The sequence below is a fragment of the Molothrus aeneus genome, unplaced genomic scaffold, assembly GCF_037042795.1.
Source record: "Molothrus aeneus isolate 106 unplaced genomic scaffold, BPBGC_Maene_1.0 scaffold_30, whole genome shotgun sequence".
NCBI lineage: Eukaryota > Metazoa > Chordata > Aves > Passeriformes > Icteridae > Molothrus > Molothrus aeneus.
Window position 1 is genome coordinate 4,369,505 of NW_027098964.1, and position 19,120 is coordinate 4,388,624.

The following is a 19,120-nucleotide window of genomic DNA, read 5'->3' on the forward strand; positions in this document are numbered from 1 at the left end:
GGAGCCGCCCCCCCAAAACCGCCCCCGGCTCGTTAATGGATTAATTGGCCCCCCCGAGCCGGGGGGTCGTTAAGGCACCGGGGCCGGGGGGGGGGTCGGAAAAATCCACATTATTGCTGGGCCGCCATTTGTTCCTTTTTTTCTTTTTTTTTTTTCTTTTTTTTTTTTTTTTTCCCTGGTTTGTTTTTTGTGTGTTTTTTTCTTTTTCCCTCTTTTTTTATGGGTTTTTTTTTATACAATTAATACAAGTCTGTAAAAATATTTACAACCTCGGCTCCCGGCGGAGCGGGATCGGGAACGGGGGCCAGGGGAGGGGGAGAAGCTTCCAGAGCAAAGCCCCCTCCCCCACCCCGGGGGGGCCGCAGCTTCCTCCCCTCCCCCTCCTCCTCCTCCTCTCCCGGGGAATCCCCGGGATGAAAATTCCTGAGGTTCTCAGGGAATTGGGATCGTTGCTGAATCCCTCTGGGAATTCCAGTGTCTTCCCCTGCTCAAAAACCCCAATTCTTTAAAAAAAAAACCCCAAAAACCAAAAGAAAAAAAAAAAAACAAACCCCAAACCCCTGGGAGGGGGCGGGGGAGGAGCCGCGGGTGGGTTTGGGGCAAAATCCCCGGAATTTGGGAACGGAGGAGGAGGAGGGGGGAGGAAGGCAGAGGCGGGGCCGGGCCCTCCCCCCTCGGGAATTCTGACAAAGTGCAAAGTTCCCCTCCCCCCCCCCGCCCCCCCCCCCAAAATCCGTCAGTGCCCGGGGGGGGGGGGGGGGGCACCGGGGGGGCACCGGGAGGGCCCCGGAGCTGCCAGGATCAGCTGCTGGGACCTGCCCGGGAGCTGCCCCCGCCGGGATCTGGGATCAGCCCGGGACGGGATCCGGGATCAGCCCCAGGATCTGGGATCAGCCCCAGGATCTGAGATCAGCCCCAGGATGGGATCCGGGATCAGCCCGGGACAGGATCCGGGATCAGCCCTAGGATCTGGGATCAGCCCCAGGATGGGATCCAGGATCTGGGATCAGCCTGGAATGGGATCCGGGATCAGCCCCAGGATCTGGGATCAGCCCGGGATGGAATCTGGGATCAGCCCGGGATGGGATCCGGGATCAGCCCCAGGATTCAGAATCCCCCTGGGATGGGATCCAGGATCAGCCCCAGGATCTGAGATCAGCCCCAGGATGGGATCCAGGATCAGTCCCAGGGTCTGGGATCAGCCCGGGACGGGATCCGGGATCAGCCCCAGGATCTGAGATCACCCTGGGATGGGATCCGGGATCAGCCCCAGGATGGGATCCAGGATCTGGGATCAGCCCAGGATGGGATCTGGGATCAGTCCCAGGATCTGGGATCAGCCCCAGGATGGGATCCAGGATCAGCCCCAGGATTCAGAATCCCCCTGGGATGGGATCCAGGATCAGCCCCAGGATCTGGGATCAGCCCGGGATGGGATCCAGGATCAGCCCCAGGATGGGATCCAGGATCTGAGATCAGCCTGGGATGGGATCCGGGATCAGCCCAGGATGGGATCCGGGATCAGCCCCAGGGTCTGGGATCCCCCTGGGATCAGCCCCAGGATCAGCCCCGGGGGCGCTGGGCTGGCTCTGGGTTGGTTTTTTCCCCGTTTTCCCCGTTTCCCCCCATCCCGGCCGTTCCGGGGCGGCGTTGGTGGCGCGGGGCAGGCGGATCCCGCGGATCCCGGCGCTAATCCAGCAGGGAGGGCTCGGCGGGGCGGATGATGGTCGGGCGGCTCGGGGCTGCCGGGGGCCTCCTGTGGGGGAACGGGGGGGCTGAGGGACCTGGGGGGTCCCAGTGAGACCCCAATGGATCCCAGTGAGACCCCAGTGGATCCCAGTGAGACCCCAGTGGATGCCAGTTGGACTCCAGTGGATCCCAGCCCTTCCCAGTGGATCCCAGTGGCTCCCAGCACTCCTCTGTGTAATCCCAGTGGATCCCAGTATATCCTAGCCTTGCCCAGTGTCTCCCAGCCCTCCCCAATGGATCCCAGTGTGATCCCAGTGGATCCCGGTGGCTCCCAGCGGATCCCCAGTGTAATCCCAGTGTGATCCGAGTGGATCCCAGCCCTCCCCAGTGGCTCCCAGTGTGACCCCAATGGATCCCAGTGCAATCCCAGTGGATCCCAGCCCTCCCCAGTGTCTCCCAGTGGATCCCCAGTGTGATCCCAGTGTGATCCCAGTGTGATCCCAGTGTATCCCAGCCCTCCCCAGTGGCTCCCAGTGGATCCCCAGTGTAATCCCAGTGTGATCCGAGTGGATCCCAGCCCTCCCCAGTGTCTCCCAGCAGATCCCAGCCCTCCCCAGTGTCTCCCAGCGGATCCCCAGTGTAATCCCAGTGTGATCCCAGTGGATCCCAGCCCTCCCCAGTGTCTCCCAGTGTGATCCCAGTGCAATCCCAGCCCTCCCCAGTGTCTCCCAGTGTGATCCCAGTGTGATCCCAGTGCAATCCCAGCCCTCCCCAGTGTCTCCCAGTGTGATCCCAATGGATCCCAGTGCAATCCCAGCCCTCCCCAGTGTCTCCCAGCGGATCCCAGTGTCTCCCAGTCCCCGCCGCGCGTCTCACCTGGGCACTCCGGGCGGGATCCCGGGCGGGATCCGCGCGGGCCGGGCGGGGATCTGGGGCGGGGCCGTGAAGGGGTCGCTGGCGGCGGCGAAGGGGCCGAGGCGGGAGGGGATGGGGGGCGCGGCGAAGGCGGGCGGGGCCGGGCCGGGCGGGGCCCCCCCGGGCAGCGGCAGCAGCGGCGGCCCCGGGGCCGGGGCGCGCAGGGACGGGGGGCGGCCGGGGGGCAGCAGGGCCGAGGGCGGGCGGCGCTGCGGGGGCGGGCTGGAAACGGAACGGGGATGGTCAGCGGGGTGGGAACGGGATGGGAATGGACATGGGATGGACACGGGAATGGACACGGGATGGGAATGGACACGGGATGGACACGGGAATGGACACGGGCTGGAAACGGAACGGGAATGGTCAGCGGGATGGGAACGGGATGGGAATGGACATGGGATGGGAATGGACATGGGATGGACACGGGATGGGAATGGACATGGGAATGGACACGGGATGGGAATGGACACGGGATGGACACGGGAATGGACACGGGATGGAAACGGAACGGGGATGGTCAGCGGGGTGGGAACAGGATGGGAATGGACATGGGATGGACACGGGATGGGAATGGACATGGGATGGACACGGGAATGGACACGGGATGGAAACGGAACGGGGATGGTCAGTGGGGTGGGAACGGGATGGGAATGGACATGGGATGGGAATGGACACGGGATGGGAATGGACATGGGATGGACATGGGATGGGAATGGACACGGGATGGAAACGGAACGGGGATGGTCAGCGGGATGGGAATGGACATGGGATGGACATGGGAATGGACACGGGATGGGAATGGACATGGGATGGACACGGGAATGGACACGGGCTGGAAACGGAACGGGACGGTCAGCGGGGTGGGAACGGACATGGGAATGGACATGGGATGGACACGGGAATGGACACGGGCTGGAAACGGAACGGGAATGGTCAGCGGGATGGGAATGGACACGGGATGGGAATGGACATGGGAATGGACACGGGAATGGTCAGCGGGCTGGAAATGGAACGGGATGGACACGGGATGGGAATGGACATGGGAATGGGAACGGAACGGGATGGTCAGCGGGATGGGAATGGACATGGGATGGACACGGGAATGGACACGGGCTGGAAACGGAACAGGGATGGTCAGCGGGGTGGGAACGGACACGGGCTGGACACGGGATGGGAACGGAACAGGATGGGAATGGACATGGGACTGGTCAGCGGGAGGGACACAGGATGGGAATGGACATGGGATTGGTCAGTGGGATGGAATTGGTCATTTGGGATGGACATGGGATGGACACGGGATAGGAACGGTCATTGGGACGGAAATGGAATTGGGATGGTCAGTGGGATGGACACGGGATGGGAATGGACACGGGACTGGTCAGTCAGTGGGGCTGGGATTGCTCATTTGGGATGCACATGGGATGGCACGACTCAACCCGCACTGGGAGCAATGGGAACCCCACTGCCAACACCCCAATATCCAAGGGAACACCCCAGCACCCACGGGAGTGCCCTAATCCCGCTGAAAACCACCTCAATCCCTCTGGGAACCTCTTGGGAACACCCCAAACCCCTCTGGAAACACCTCCAGCCCCACACAGACCACTCCAAACCCCCAAATCCTGCAGCAAACCCCCCAAAACCGCCCCAGGGAGCCCTGAACCATCCCCGGGGAACCCCAAACACCCCCGGAGAACCCCGAACCACCCCAGGGAACCTCAAACACCCCTGGAGAACCCCAAACCGCCCCAGGGAACCCCAACCACCCCAGAGAACCCCAAACCGCCCCAGGGAACCCCAAAACCACCCCAGAGAACCCCAAACTGCCCCAGGGAACCCCAAAACCACCCCAGGGAACCCCAAACCACCCCAGGGAACCCCAAACCGCCCCAGGGAACCCCAAAACCACCCCAGGGAACCCCGCCATGCCCAGCCCGCACCTGTGGCCGGCCCCGGGCTGCAGCCAGGTGTCGTCCACGGGCGGGGGCACGGGCGTGGACACGGTGCTGGTGCTGATGTCCCCGATGATGGCCAGCGCCTCCTTGAGCGCGTGGTACATGCGCAGCATCTCGTCCCGGCGCTGCGCCTGCTCCGCCGACTCCTCCATCAGGCTGCCCTGGTCCGACGACGAGTACAGGAAGGCCAGCAGCTCCGAGTGGATGAAATCCTTGGTCTGGGGGCGGCAGGGCAGGGAGGGGACGCGCTGCTGAGGGGGTGGGAGCGCTCCGGTTTGGGGCAATTGGGGCGGGTCAGGGTGGGAGCTGGAGGCTTTGGGTGGTTTGGGATGCAGCTGAAAACCACCTCAATCCCTCTGGGAACCTCTTGGGAACACCCCAAACCCCTCTGGAAACACCTCCAGCCCCCCTCAGACCACTCCAAAACCCCCAAATCCTGCAGCAAACTCCCCAAACACCCCTGGAGAACCCCAAACCGCCTGGGATGGGGCCTGTCCTGGTCTCTGTCCCTGAGTGTCACCTGCAGGGCTTTGGTGCAGTTCCCCAAGGAGGGGACACCACACCTGTGCCAGGGCTGGAAAACTCCAGAATTCTGCCCAGATCCAACCTGAACCTCCCCTGGCACGGCTCGAGGCCACTTCCCCTTGTCCTGTCCCCCTTGGGAGGGAGGATCAGCCCCTGGCTGGCTCCAAACTCCTGCCAGGGAATTGTCAGGAGCTGGGAGATCCCCCTGGAGCCTCCCTTTTCCAGGCTGAGCCCCTGCAGCTGCTCCCACAGCTCTCCATCCCCTTTTCCCTGCTCTCCATCCCTTTTCCACATTCTCCAGCCCCTTTTCCACATTCTCCATCCCTTTTCCACATTCTCCAGCCCCTTTTCCACATTCTCCATCCCTTTTCCACATTCTCCATCCCTTTTCCACATTCTCCATCCCTTTTCCACATCCTCCATCCCTTTTCCCCGCTCTCCAGCCCCTTTTCCACATTCTCCATCCCTTTTCCACATTCTCCATCCCTTTTCCACATTCTCCAGCCCCTTTTCCCTGCTCTCCATCCCCTTTTCCACATTCTCCATCCCTTTTCCCCGCTCTCCAGCCCCTTTTCCCCTCACATTGTTGATCATGAGGTGCATGATGGTCTTTGGCATGAGGTCCCGGATGGATTTGTTGATGATGCCCACGTAGGAGTCCACCAGGTTGCGGATGGTCTCCACCTGCCTCTCCAGCTGCGGGTCCATGGAGAAGGTGTTCTCCTGGGCGCCGTCCTCGCTCTCCGTCTGCAACGGCCGGGGAGGCTCAGCCCTGGGGCAGGGGCAGCAGGAGGGATCCCCTGCCCCAGCACGGTGTTCCTGGCCCCATTCCCATCCTTGGGGTCATTCCAGAGCCCCATTCCCACCTCTGGGGTCATTCCAGAGCCCCATTCCCATCTCTGGGGTCATTCCAGAGCCCATTCCCATCTCTGGGGTCATTCCAGAGCCCCATTCCCATCTCTGGGGTCATTCCAGAGCCCGTTCCCATCCTTGGGGTCATTCCAGAGCCCCATTCCCACCTCTGGGGTCATTCCAGAGCCCATTCCCATCTCTGGGGTCATTCCAGAGCCTGTTCCCATCCTTGGGGTCATTCCAGAGCCCCATTCCCATCCTTGGGGTTATTTCAGAGCCCATTCCCATCCTTGGAGTCATTCCAGAGCCCCATTCCCATCCTTGGAGTCATTCCAGAGCCTGTTCCCAGCCCCATTCCCATCTCTGGGGTCATTCCAGAGCCCCATTCCCATCCTTGGAGTCATTCCAGAGCCCGTTCCCAGCCCCATTCCCATCTCTGGGGTCATTCCAGAGCCCCATTCCCATCCTTACGGTTATCCCACAGCCTGGTCCCACCCTGGGATTATTCCAGAGCCTGTTCCCTGCCCCATTCCCATTCCAGAGCCCGTTCCCAGCCCCATTCCCATTCCAGAGCCCGTTCCCAGCCCCATTCCCATCCTGGGGTTATTCCAGAGCCTGTTCCCTGCCCCATTCCCATTCCCAGCCCCGTTCCCTGCCCCATTTCCATCCTGGGGTTATTTCAGAGCCCGTTCCCAGCCCCATTCCCATTCCAGAGCCCGTTCCCAGCCCCGTTCCCAGCCCCATTCCCATTCCCAGCCCTGTTCCCTGCCCCATTTCCATCCTGGGGTTATTTCAGAGCCCGTTCCCAGCCCCATTCCCATTCCAGAGCCTGTTCCCTGCCCCATTCCCATTCCAGAGCCCGTTCCCAGCCCCGTTCCCAGCCCCATTCCCATTCCCAGCCCCGTTCCCAGCCCCATTCCCATCCTGGGGTTATTCCAGAGCCCGTTCCCAGCCCCGTTCCCAGCCCCGTTCCCATTCCCAGCCCCGTTCCCAGCCCCGTTCCCATTCCCAGCCCCGTTCCCACCCCGGGGTCACTCCACAGCCCGGCACCCCCGGGATCCCCCCCAGCAGCACCCCGGGGCTCTCATCCTCCATCCCCAGGGTGCCCTGGGGTGCCCCTGGCTGCTGCCAGCCCCGGGGGCTCAGCCCCACCTGGTCCTTCTCAGGGTAGACCCCAGCCCGCAGGAACGAGGCCTTCCAGCTGTCCACGTCCTCCTGCGAGTCGCAGGCCAGCTCGATCTGCCGCAGGTCCTTGTACACGTTCCTGCACAAGGGGAGCAGGCCCTGGGGCTCAGGGGAGCCCCAGATCCCGCGGGGATCCCGCTGGGAACGCGGGAGAAACCCCCCAGGCTCTCCGGGAGCGAGGGAAGGGAAAATCCCTGAGCGCTGCCCACCTCTGCTCCGTGTTGAAGATGGCGAAGATGTGTTTGGTGGACATGAATCCCTTCTCCACGTCCCTGATTTTCAGGTTGTCCAGAGGCAGCATGTACTTCTTCTCCTTCTCCTGGCAAAGGGGGCGAGAGGAAAGCGGGGATGAGGCTCCTGGAGGCCAAGGAGGGGGAGCAAACCCCGGCTTTGGGAGCTGCAGACCCCGAATTCCCGCTGGAAAAGGCGCAGGGCGAGATCCCCAGCTCGTCCCGCGGAGCCTGGGGTGGGGAACTGCTCTGGGAGGGTCGGGGGTCCCCGTGGGGGCTGCCCTGGGATCTGGGATGGGGTTGGGGCCCGCCCTGCTCCAGCCCAGCTCCCCGGGAACGCGGCCGCGGGCGCCGCTTCCAGCCGGGGCCCCGCCGGAACAGCAGAGAAACATCTGGAATTGTTTAGGAGCAGCTCCAGCTCCACTTCTGTCTCCAGATGGTCCCAAAAAGTGACGTTGGCCTTTGTGGAGAGGCCACGAACCCGGGGCCGGCCCCTTCCCCACACGATTTCCTGACAAACCCGCAGAGCTCCTCCAGCCGGGATTTGGGATTCGCTGCCACGTCAGGAGCAGACAAAGCCACGGCCCCGAGACAGCGACACCTCCACACCCCCCACCCCAAAAACCAGCCCAGGACCCCCCCAAAGGGGGCACGGACGGGGAGAGCCGGGCCGGCGTTCCCAGTGTTCAGACTACCTGTTCAGGTGGGAAGGGATGTACAGTAGTCTGCACATTGGTTACGCCGGCGCGGGCGGCGCCGCGCGCGGGGCTGCCCCAGGTGAGTGGGAACCTCTCCTTTCCCGGGAACTCCCCAATTTTGGGAATTATCCCTTTCCCGGGAACTCCCCAATTTTGGGAATTATCCCTTTCCTGGGAACTCCCCCTTTTTGGGAACCTCTCCTTTCCCGGGAACTCCCCCTTTTTGGGAATTATCCCTTTCCTGGGAACTCCCCAATTTTGGGAATTATCCCTTTCCTGGGAATTCCCCAATTTTGGGAATTATCCCTTTCCTGGGAACTCCCCCTTTTTGGGAATCATCCCTTTCCCGGGAACTCCCCCTTTTTGGGAACCTCTCCTTTCCCGGGAACTCCCCAATTTTGGGAATTATCCCTTTCCTGGGAACTCCTCCTTTTTGGGAATTATCCCTTTCCTGGGAATTGCCCCTTTTTGGGAATTATCCTTTTCCTGGGAATTGCCCCTTTTTGGGAATCTCTCCTTTCCCGGGAACTCCCCCTTTTTGGGAATCATCCCTTTCCTGGGAACTCCTCCTTTTTGGGAATCATCCTTTTCCTGGGAACTCCCCCTTTTTGGGAACCTCTCCTTTCCCGGGAACTCCCCCTTTTTGGGAATTATCCCTTTCCTGGGAATTCCTCCTTTTTGGGAACCTCTCCTTTCCCGGGAACTCCCCAATTTTGGGAATTATCCCTTTCCCGGGAACTCCCCAATTTTGGGAATTATCCCTTTCCTGGGAATTCCCCAATTTTGGGAATCATCCTTTTCCTGGGAACTCCTCCTTTTTGGGAATTATCCCTTTCCTGGGAATTCCCCCTTTTTGGGAATTATCCCTTTCCCGGGAACTCCTCCTTTTTGGGAATTATCCCTTTCCTGGGAACTCCCCAATTTTGGGAATTATCCCTTTCCCGGGAACTCCCCAATTTTGGGAATTATCCCTTTCCTGGGAACTCCCCCTTTTTGGGAATTATCCCTTTCCCGGGAACTCCTCCTTTTTGGGAATTATCCCTTTCCTGGGAATTCCCCAATTTTGGGAATTATCCCTTTCCTGGGAACTCCTCCTTTTTGGGAATTATCCCTTCCTGGGAACTCCCCCTTTTTGGGAATCATCCCTTCCTGGGAATTCCCCCTTTCCCTTCCTAGGAATCGCCCCTTTCCGGGGAACCTTTCCTGGGAATTGCCCCCTTCCCTTCCCTTCCCTTCCCTTCCCTTCCCTTCCCTTCCCTTCCCTTCCCTTCCCTTCCCTTCCCTTCCCTTCCCTTCCCTTCCCCTTCCCCTTCCCAGGAATCGCCCCTTTTCCCAGGAATTGCCCCCTTCCCTTCCCAGGAATTGCCCCTTTTTGGGAATTGCCCTTTCCCCAGGGCAACTGGGGTCCGTGCCCTCTCAGTATCCCCGGTTTTTGGGGATCAGGGCTCTGTACCCTCTCGGTATCCCCGGTTTTTGGGGATCGGGGTCCCTGCCCTGTCGCTATCCCCGGTTTTTGGGGATCAGGGGTCTGTACCCTCTCGGTATCCCCGGTTTTTGGGGATCGGGGTCCCTGCCCTGTCGCTATCCCCGGTTTTTGGGGATTGGGGGGTCCCTGCCCTGTCGCTATCCCCGGTTTTTGGGGATCGGGGTCCCTGCCCTGTCGCTATCCCCGGTTTTTGGGGCCTGGGGGCTCCGGGCCGCTCGGGGCCGGCGGGATGAGGGCACACAGAGCCTCATTCATCCCCAGGCTGCTCCCGCTCCTTCCTTCCCCCTGGAGAGGCCCCGCAGGAAACCGGGAGGGCTCCGAGGGGGGTGTGGGGGGGAATTTGGGGGGGTCTGGGGGGGCTGCAGGGTTTGACTCGGCCTGGAGGAGGCCGGAGGAACAAAGGAAACGCGGGATGGGCTCTGGAGACTCCCGGGAAATAAAAAACGCTGCGTCCGTGCGTCCTTCCCTGAGCCTGCGCGGGCTCCGGCCCCTCCAGAGCCCCCCCGAGCCCGGGAAGGGCCCCCCCAGGTCCCGGTGACACCGGGGGAGGAAAGGAAAGGCTGGGAAAGCCAAAACCTCCAGGGAGGGGCTGAGAGAGCCCTGGGGATGAGGGGGGGTCTGGAACAGCCCTGGGAATGAGGGGGGGTCTGGAACAGCCCTGGGAATGAGGGGGGGTCTGAGAGCCCTGGGAATGAGGGGGGGTCTGAGAGCCCTGGGAATGAGGGGGGGTCTGAGAGCCCTGGGAATGAGGGGGGGTCTGAGAGCTCTGGGAATGAGGGGGGGTCTGGAACAGCTCTGGGAATGAGGGGGGGTCTGGAACAGCCCTGGGAATGAGGGGGGGTCTGGAACAGCCCTGGGAATGAGGGGGGTCTGAGAGCCCTGGGAATGAGGGGGGGTCTGCAGCACCCCTGGGGGATCTGTTGGCTCCAGCACCCCGAAACCCAGCGAGGGAGGGAATCGGGGTCACCCCGATGGGACCAGGAGCCCAACTCAGCTCCCAGGCCCGGCATTCCCTGCTGGAATTCGGGATCGGATCCCCATCCCAAGGATCCTCCTCCCAGGAATCCCAGATTCCCTCCCCACATCCCATTTTTTTCCCCTTCAGAGCTCCAGGAATCGCGGATTTTCCCCATTTTTCCCTCTGGAACCCCAGATTTTCCCCATTTTTTCCCCCCAGAACCCCAGATTTTCCCCGTTTTCCCCGTTTTCCCCCCTCTGGAACCCCAGATTTTCCCCGCTCTCCCGGCCGTACCTCCTCGTCCTTGTACCAGGAGAGCGACTCGGCCGTGAGCACGAACCAGTACTCCTTGGAGCCGCCCTTCATGATGCTGATGTTGTTGATGGTGAGCCAGCCCCGGCGGATCACCTGCGGCACCCGGGGCGGGGAGGGACCGGTCACAGCTGGAGCCCGCAGCTGGAGCCCGCAGCTGGAGCCACAGCTGGATCCCAGTTATCCCACCGTGATCCCACAGCTGGAGCCCGCAGCTGGATCCCAATTATCCCACCGTGATCCCAAAGCTGGATTCCACAGCTGGATTCCACAGCTGGAGCCCACAGCTGGAGCCCAAAGCTGGATCCACAGCTGGAGCTCACAGCTGGATCCCAATTATCCCACAGTGATCCCAAAGCTGGATTCCATAGCTGGAGCCCACAGCTGGATCCCAGTTATCCCACCGTAATCCCACAGCTGGATCCGCAGCTGGATCCACAGCTGGATCCAAATTATCCCACCGTGACCCCAAAGCTGGATTCCACAGCTGGAGCCCACAGCTGGAGCCCAGTGATCCCACAGTGATCCCAAAGCTGGATCCCACAGCTGGATCTGGCAGTGACCCCACAGCGATCCCACAGTGATCCCGGAGCCATCCCAGCCCAGCCCGGGCTATCCCAGCCCATCCCGGGCTATCCCAGCCCATCCCGGGCTATCCCAGCCCATCCCGAGCTATCCCAGCCCATCCCGAGCTATCCCAGCCCATCCTGGGCTATCCCAGCCCATCCTGAGCTATCCCAGCCCATCCCGGGCTATCCCAGCCCATCCCGGGCTATCCCAGCCCATCCTGGGCTATCCCAGCCCATCCTGAGCTATCCCAGCCCATCCCGGGCTATCCCAGCCCATCCTGAGCTATCCCAGCCCATCCCGGGCTATCCCAGCCCATCCCGGGTTAGTGCCGGGGCTCAGCGGGAAGCGCGGCCGGAGCGGGAGCAGCCCCGGGCAGGGGCAGAGCCCGGTTAGAGACACACAGAGCCCGGTTAGAGACACACAGAGCCCGGTTAGACACACACAGAGCCCGGTTAGACACACACAGAGCCCGGTTAGACACACACAGAGCCCAGTTAGACACACACAGAGCCCGGTTAGACACACACAGAGCCCGGTTAGACACACACAGAGCCCGGTTAGACACAAATGGAGCCCGGTTAGACACACACAGAGCCCGGTTAGACACACACAGAGCCCGGTTAGACACACACAGAGCCCGGTTAGACACACACAGAGCCCGGTTAGACACAAATGGAGCCCGGTTAGAAACACACAGAGCCCGGTTAGACACAAATGGAGCCCGGTTAGACACACACAGAGCCCGGTTAGACACACACAGAGCCCGGTTAGACACAAATGGAGCCCGGTTAGACACACACAGAGCCCGGTTAGAGACACACAGAGCCCGGTTAGACACACACAGAGCCCGGTTAGACACACACAGAGCCCGGTTAGACACACACAGAGCCCGGTTAGACACAAATGGAGCCCGGTTAGATGCACACATGGCAGGGGAAGGACGGAGAGCCAGGAATTGTGGGGAGGGGGATTCACCTCCCAGAGCCCCAGAATTCCCAGGAATTTCGATTTCACCTCCCAGAGCCCCGGAATTGCCGGGAATTCCCAGGAATTTCGATTTCAGCTCCCAGAGCCCCCGTTCCCAACTGGGAACCAGCCTGGGGTTGGATCCGAGCGGGTTTTAAAGGAACTGGGGTGGGAAGGGGGCAGAGGGAGGATGAGGGATGGGGAACGCGCAGCGGGAAAGGGACGGGAGCAAAGCCAGAGGGGTGGGAAATGGGAAATGGGGGAAATTGGGAAATGGGATGGTGAGGAAAAGGGGCTGAAAGGAAAAAGGGGATTTGCCTTGGGAGCAGGGAGTGGGAGAGGGGGGAACTTTGAGGGGTTCCATGGAAAAGGGAGAGGGTCTGTGCAGGAGCCTCCGGGAACGGCCCAGGAGCAGGAGCAGGAGCAGGGGGGAGGAAGTTCCTTTAAAACCGACGGATTTTGGTGAAAACAGGGATGGTTTTGGGGCCCCCCCATCCCCGATTCCCAGCTCTCCGCCCTTCCCGCAGGGAATGAGGGAGGGAACGGCCCCGCCCGGAGCTCCGGGGGATCCCAGGAACTTCCAGAGGAAGTGGGAGCGTCTGAAGAGCCGGGAAAGGGCCGGGTCTGCCATGGGGATCCACGGAACGGGAGGCACAAACCCTCCTGGATCCGCCAGGAATGAAATTTTGGGAGACCGAGACATTTCAGTGCCCCCGGCTCTGCCATTCCAGCCGCATCCAGAGCCGTATCCCATTCTCCTGGTTTTTCCTGCCCAGGGGGATGTAAACCCCGGAGTGGGGCTGGGAAGGATTCGCTCTCAGACACTCCCACGTTCCCAAAGCAGTGACGGGGTCTGGGGGGAGCAGTGGGATTGGGACCCCGCAGGGAATTCTGGCCCAGGAGGGAGGAGCTCCGTGGGCTTGGAGCAGCCGGGTTGGGAATTCCGGGAATCGGGGCAGGGCTGAACCCCAAATCCCTCCAAAAAAAAAAAAAAAAAAAAGGGAATTTGGGGGGAGAAATGAACTCCCAGCCTTTCCCTCTGTTTGTTCCCAAAGGAATTGAGGAAATCTCACCCCCCCCACCCCCCAGATGTTTTGGGCCGAATCAGAAAGATTTTGGGCCGAATCAGAAAGATTTTGGGCCGAATCAGAAAGATTTTGGGCCGAATCAGAAAGATTTTGGGCCGAATCAGAAAGATTTTGGGCCGAATCAGAAAGATTTTGGGCTGAATCAGAAAGATTTTGGCCTCCTGCTTCCCCAAGTTTGGGAATCCCAGCACGAGGCATTCCCTGGCATGGGCCAGGGTCACCCCAAAGGCCCTGGAATGGGCACGGGGGGACAAACCCAGATTCCCCCCGGCTGCTCCCTCCCGGGCAGTGGGGGGGGCGGTGCTTTTTGGGGTATTTTCGGGGGTTTTTGGGACGCTGCTCCTGGCAGGGCCGGGTGCTGTCCCAGCACGATCCCGCTCCGTGGTACTTACCAGGATCTCCCCCTTTGGGCGTGCAAAATTAAGGGGGGAAAAACACACACACACACAAAAATAAAAAAAAAAAGCAGGAAAAGGAGATGGGACAGGGAAGGGAATGACAGGAGAGGGAGAGAGCGGGAAGCACAAAAAACAAAAAAACAAAAAAAAAAGGGAGGAAAAAGCGGAAAAACAGCAGAAGAAAACCCGTTACATGCTATTAATGATCATTCCCAGCGTTAATCCCTCGGAGCGGCTTCCGGAGGGAGCGAGGGCCGGGGAGGGGGCACGGCCGCCCCTGCTCAGCCCAACATCCCCTGGGAGCGGGGCTGGGGGGGACACGGCGGAGGGGACAGCCCGGGGTGCTCTGGGGACACCCTGGGGTGCTCTGGGGACACCCTGGGGTGCTCTGGGGACACCCCGGGGTCATCCTGGGACACCCTGGGGTGCTCTGGGGACACCCCGGGGTCATCCTGGGACACCCTGGGGTGCTCTGGGGACACCCCGGGGTCATCCTGGGACACCCTGGGGTCATCCTGGGACACCCCAGTGTCATCTTGGGGCATCCCAGTGTCATCTTGGGGCACCCCAGGATCCTCCTGGGACACCCTGGGACACCCCAGGATCTTCCTGGGACACCCCAGGGTCATCCCAGGATACCCCAGTGTCATCTTGGGACACCCCAGGGTCATCCCAGGATACCCCAGTGTCATCTTGGGACACCCCAGGGTCATCTTGGGGCACCCCGGGGTCCTCCTGGGACACCCCGGGGTCCTCCCGGTTCCCAGTCCCTCACCCCCCTCTCCAGGGCTGCACCTCCCGCCCGTTTTGTCCCCAATCCTGCTGTTTTCGGGCAGGAATTCTGCTCCCACTCTGCTTTCCCACGCCCAAGCCCTTGGCTGTCAGTGTCTATGGACGGGGCTCGGCTGCCCCTGCCGGGCTCAGAGCAGGAGGAGGAGGAGGAGGAGGAGGAAGAGCAGGAATTCCAGGAGCTTCTGGCTGTACCTGGTTTGGGATCGCTCTCTTCTTGTTGGTCTGAGTGTTCCGCTGCTGGGCGCTGGGAAAAGGGGAAAGAAAATCAGATGTTGAGGTGAGGAAGAGGAAGGTGAGCGAGGGGAGGAGCCGATCCGAAGGGTGGAATTCCAGAGCCCCTTCCCGAGGTTCTTCCCGAGGTTTGCCCAGGACAGAGCGGGGATGGGACACCGGGGTCTCCTCCTCGGGGTGGGCACTCCCAGGACTCCAGGGGGAAGAGGCTGCAGATTCCCAAGGGAATCCCGACCACCGAGAACCAGGAGCTTCCAGAAACACCCAATAATTCCCCCTGGGAGGGGGGCAGGACTGGGATTCAGCATTACCTGCACCAGAGGGAAGAGCTACCTGTCTCTCCTGAGCACGAGGGGCGGAACCGTTAGTCGGGAGCGGGAACAAAATCCGGGAAATGCGTTAGAATCCCACCGGGAATGGGGGGATCCCACCCCTGGGAAAGGGCAGCGCTGGGATTCGGGGGATCCGGGGGGGTCTGGGGAGCCCTCCCTGCCTGCCCCGATCCCAACAGCTCCTCCCGGATCCCTGGGCAGGGCTGAGCTGGGGGAGCTCCAGATGAGCTGGGAGGAAAAGTTCCAGGATCCCAAACGCGAGGAGAAGCTCTGGGATCCCAAACCCAAGGAGAAGCTCTGGGATCCCAAACCCGAGGAGAAGCTCCAGGATCCCAATTCCAAGGAGAAGCTCTGGGATCCCAAACCCAAGGAGAAGCTCCAGGATCCCAATTCCAAGGAGAAGCTCCGGGATCCCAAACCCAAGGAGAAGCTCCGGGATCCCAAACCCAAGGAGAAGCTCCAGGATCCCAAACCCGAGGAGAAGCTCCAGGATCCCAATTCCAAGGAGAAGCTCCAGGATCCCAAACCCGAGGAGAAGCTCCAGGATCCCAAACCCGAGGAGAAGCTCCAGGATCCCAATTCCAAGGAGAAGCTCCAGGATCCCAATTCCAAGGAGAAGCTCCGGGACCCCCCGGCCAAGGGCAGCCCCCCCAGCCCCCCCAGCCCCCCGGGAAGCTGCCGGGTGCCCTGGGCAGGGGGAGCTGCCCCGGTACCCACCCGGTGGCCACGTGCTGCTCAGTGAAACAGCTGGGGCAGGAGAGGAGCAGGAGAGTCCAGAGACAGAGAGAGGTGATGGATCCGGGGGGAAACGGCAGAGAGCAGGGAGTGTGACCCGAGAGGAAAGAGAGAAAAAAGGGGGAAAAGAGAGAAAAAAAAAAAAACAGGAGGAGGAGGAGGAGGAGGAGGAGGAGGAGGAGGAGGAGGGTGGGAATGGAAGGGGCAGGGGCAGGGTGGGCTCCAGGCACCCTGAGCTGGAGTCTGGGAGCTTCCCGGAGGTTTGGGGCTGGAGAACACCAGGAGGAGTCAAGGGAAGGTGTCAGGAGAGCCCTGCCCCTGGCAGGGGAGAGGATGAGGAGGGACAGAGGGGACAGGGAGCAATTCCTGCTCTGGGACAGCTCCAGGATGGGTCCAGCAGCCCAAACCATCCAAATTCCCGAGGCTGGAGCTTTTCCCAGCCCCTTTCCCAGAGCCCAAAGCTGAGGGGATCGGTGCTGGAGCATGTGGGGGACGCCGGTGTCCCCCACAAGGACAGCACAGCCCCCGGGGCCGTGTGGGAATGGTCCCCCCCGGGCAAGGACTCACTTGGCAAAGCCGATGAAATCCTCGTGGTTGGTGTTGATGTAGGAGAGCTCGATGTCGATGAGCAGCAGGATCTGGGGGAGCCAGGAGTCAGGGAAAAGGGGGGAAAATGGGATTTTGAGGGGGATTCCCACTCTGGGGGTGCTGGGGCTGACCTGGTCCTTGGTTTTGCCCTCCCGCTCCCGGATGTGGGTGGTGACGATGCGCTCGGTCTCCTCCCGCAGCCTGGGGTACGAGCCCAGCTGGAAACCAGGGAAAAAGGGTCGGGAAGAAGGGGTGGGATGGAGGCAGGCAGCTCCAAGGGGAGCAGCACCCCACCAAACCCTGCCAAACCCCACCAAACCCCACCAAACCCTGCCAAACCCCACCAAACCCTGCCAAACCCCACCAAACCCCACCAAACCCTGCCAAACCTTGCCAAACCCTGCCAAACCTCACCACTCCCCATCAAACTCCATCAAACCCCAGCAAACCCCATCAAACCCTGCCAAACTTCACCAATCCCCACCAAATTCCATCAAACTCCATCAAACCCCACCAAACCCCCACCAAACCCTGCCAAACCCCCACCAAACCCTGCCAAACCCTGTCAAACCTCACCAATCCCCACCATTCCCCATCAAACCCCACCAAACCCTGCCAAACCCCACCAAACCCTGCCAAACTTCACCAATCCCCACCAAATTCCATCAAACTCCATCAAACCCCACCAAACCCCCACCAAACCCTGCCAAACCCTGCCAAACCCTGCCAAACCCCACCAAACCCTGCCAAACCCTGCCAAACCTCACCAAACTTCACCAATCCCCACCAAATTCCATCAAACTCCATCAAACCCCACCAAACCCCCACCAAACCCCACCAAATCCCACCAAACTCCATCAAACCCCACCAAACCCCCACCAAACCCTGCCAAACCTCACCAATCCCCACCAAATTCCACCACTCCCCATCAAACTCCAGCAAACCCCATCAAACCACACCAAACCCCATCAAACCCCACCCAAATCCCACCAAACCCCACCAAACCCCACCAAACCCCATCAAACCCCGCCAAACCCCCACCAAACCCCACCAAACCCCACCAAACCCTGCCAAACCTCACCAAACCTCACCAAATTCCACCACTCCCCATCAAACTCCAGCAAACCCCAGCAAACCCCATCAAACCACACCAAACCCCACCACGGGCCTGACCAGTCCCTCACTGGTGTTACTGGTGTTACTGGGCTGACCAGTACCTTACTGGTGTTACTGGTGTTACTGGGCTGACCAGTACCTTACTGGTGTTACTGGTGTTACTGGGCTGACCAGTCCCTCACTGGTGTTACTGGTGTTACTGGGCTGACCAGTCCCTCACTGGTGTTACTGGGCTGACCAGTCCCTCACTGGTGTTACTGGTGTTACTGGGCTGACCAGTACCTTACTGGTGTTACTGGTGTTACTGGGCTGACCAGTCCCTCACTGGTGTTACTGGGCTGACCAGTCCCTCACTGGTGTTACTGGTGTTACTGGGCTGACCAGTCCCTCACTGGTGTTACTGGTGTTACTGGGCTGACCAGTACCTTACTGGTGCACTGGCGCACGGTGTTGATGAGCTCCTGGATCACCAAGTCCACGCATTTCAGGCACGGCTCCTTCAGCTTCACCACCTGCTTCTTCACGATGGCCTCGAAGGCCAGGTCTGGTGTGAACAGCCCCGTCCTGGAGGGCAGGGAGAGGGAAAAGCGGGATTGGGATTGGGATGGGACTGGGATGGGACTGGGATGGGATTGGGATGGGACTGGGGTGGGATTGGGATGGGATTGGGTTGGGATTGGGATGGGATTGGGGTGGGACTGGGATGGGACTGGGGTGGGACTGGGGTGGGATTGGGATGGGATTGGGATGGGACTGGGATGGGACTGGGATGGGATTGGGTTGGGATTGGGATGGGATGGGATGGGATTGGGGTGGGATTGGGATGGGATTGGGATGGGATTGGGATGGGATTGGGATGGGATTGGGATGGGATTGGGTTGGGATTGGGATGGGACTGGGATGGGACTGGGGTGGGACTGGGATGGGACTGGGGTGGGATTGGGATGGGATTGGGATGGGACTGGGGTGGGATGGGATTGGGGTGGGATTGGGATGGGATTGGGATGGGATTGGGATGGGATTGGGATGGGATTGGGATGGGATTGGGATGGGACTGGGATGGGACTGGGATGGGATTGGGATGGGACTGGGATGGGATTGGGGTGGGATTGGGATGGGACTGGGATGGGATTGGGGTGGGATTGGGATGGGACTGGGGTGGGACTGGGATGGGATTGGGATGGGATTGGGATGGGATTGGGTTGGGATTGGGATGGGACTGGGATGGGACTGGGGTGGGACTGGGATGGGACTGGGGTGGGATTGGGATGGGATTGGGATGGGACTGGGGTGGGATGGGATTGGGGTGGGATTGGGATGGGATTGGGATGGGATTGGGATGGGATTGGGATGGGATTGGGATGGGACTGGGATGGGACTGGGATGGGACTGGGATGGGACTGGGATGGGATTGGGGTGGGATTGGGGTGGGACTGGGATGGGACTGGGATGGGATTGGGATGGGACTGGGATGGGATTGGGGTGGGATTGGGTTGGGA

General features: G+C 60.8%; 1 protein-coding gene across 1 annotated transcript in view; it reads right to left on the reverse strand.

Annotated features, from left to right (window-relative positions):
• Positions 1–755: 755 nt before the first annotated feature.
• Positions 756–19,120, reverse strand: part of DNM2 (dynamin 2) — a 28,632-nt gene continuing 10,267 nt past the window's right edge. The window contains exons 10-21 of the mRNA XM_066570365.1: positions 18,047–18,185; positions 16,637–16,723; positions 16,485–16,555; positions 14,812–14,863; positions 13,822–13,833; positions 10,788–10,901; positions 7,331–7,440; positions 7,089–7,200; positions 5,667–5,831; positions 4,545–4,777; positions 2,566–2,826; positions 756–1,756 (exon numbers count right to left, since the gene is read on the reverse strand). Coding sequence (XP_066426462.1) covers positions 1,690–1,756; positions 2,566–2,826; positions 4,545–4,777; positions 5,667–5,831; positions 7,089–7,200; positions 7,331–7,440; positions 10,788–10,901; positions 13,822–13,833; positions 14,812–14,863; positions 16,485–16,555; positions 16,637–16,723; positions 18,047–18,185 — 1,423 coding nt within the window. The 3' untranslated portion in view covers positions 756–1,689. The remainder of the gene's footprint in view (positions 1,757–2,565; positions 2,827–4,544; positions 4,778–5,666; positions 5,832–7,088; positions 7,201–7,330; positions 7,441–10,787; positions 10,902–13,821; positions 13,834–14,811; positions 14,864–16,484; positions 16,556–16,636; positions 16,724–18,046; positions 18,186–19,120) is intronic.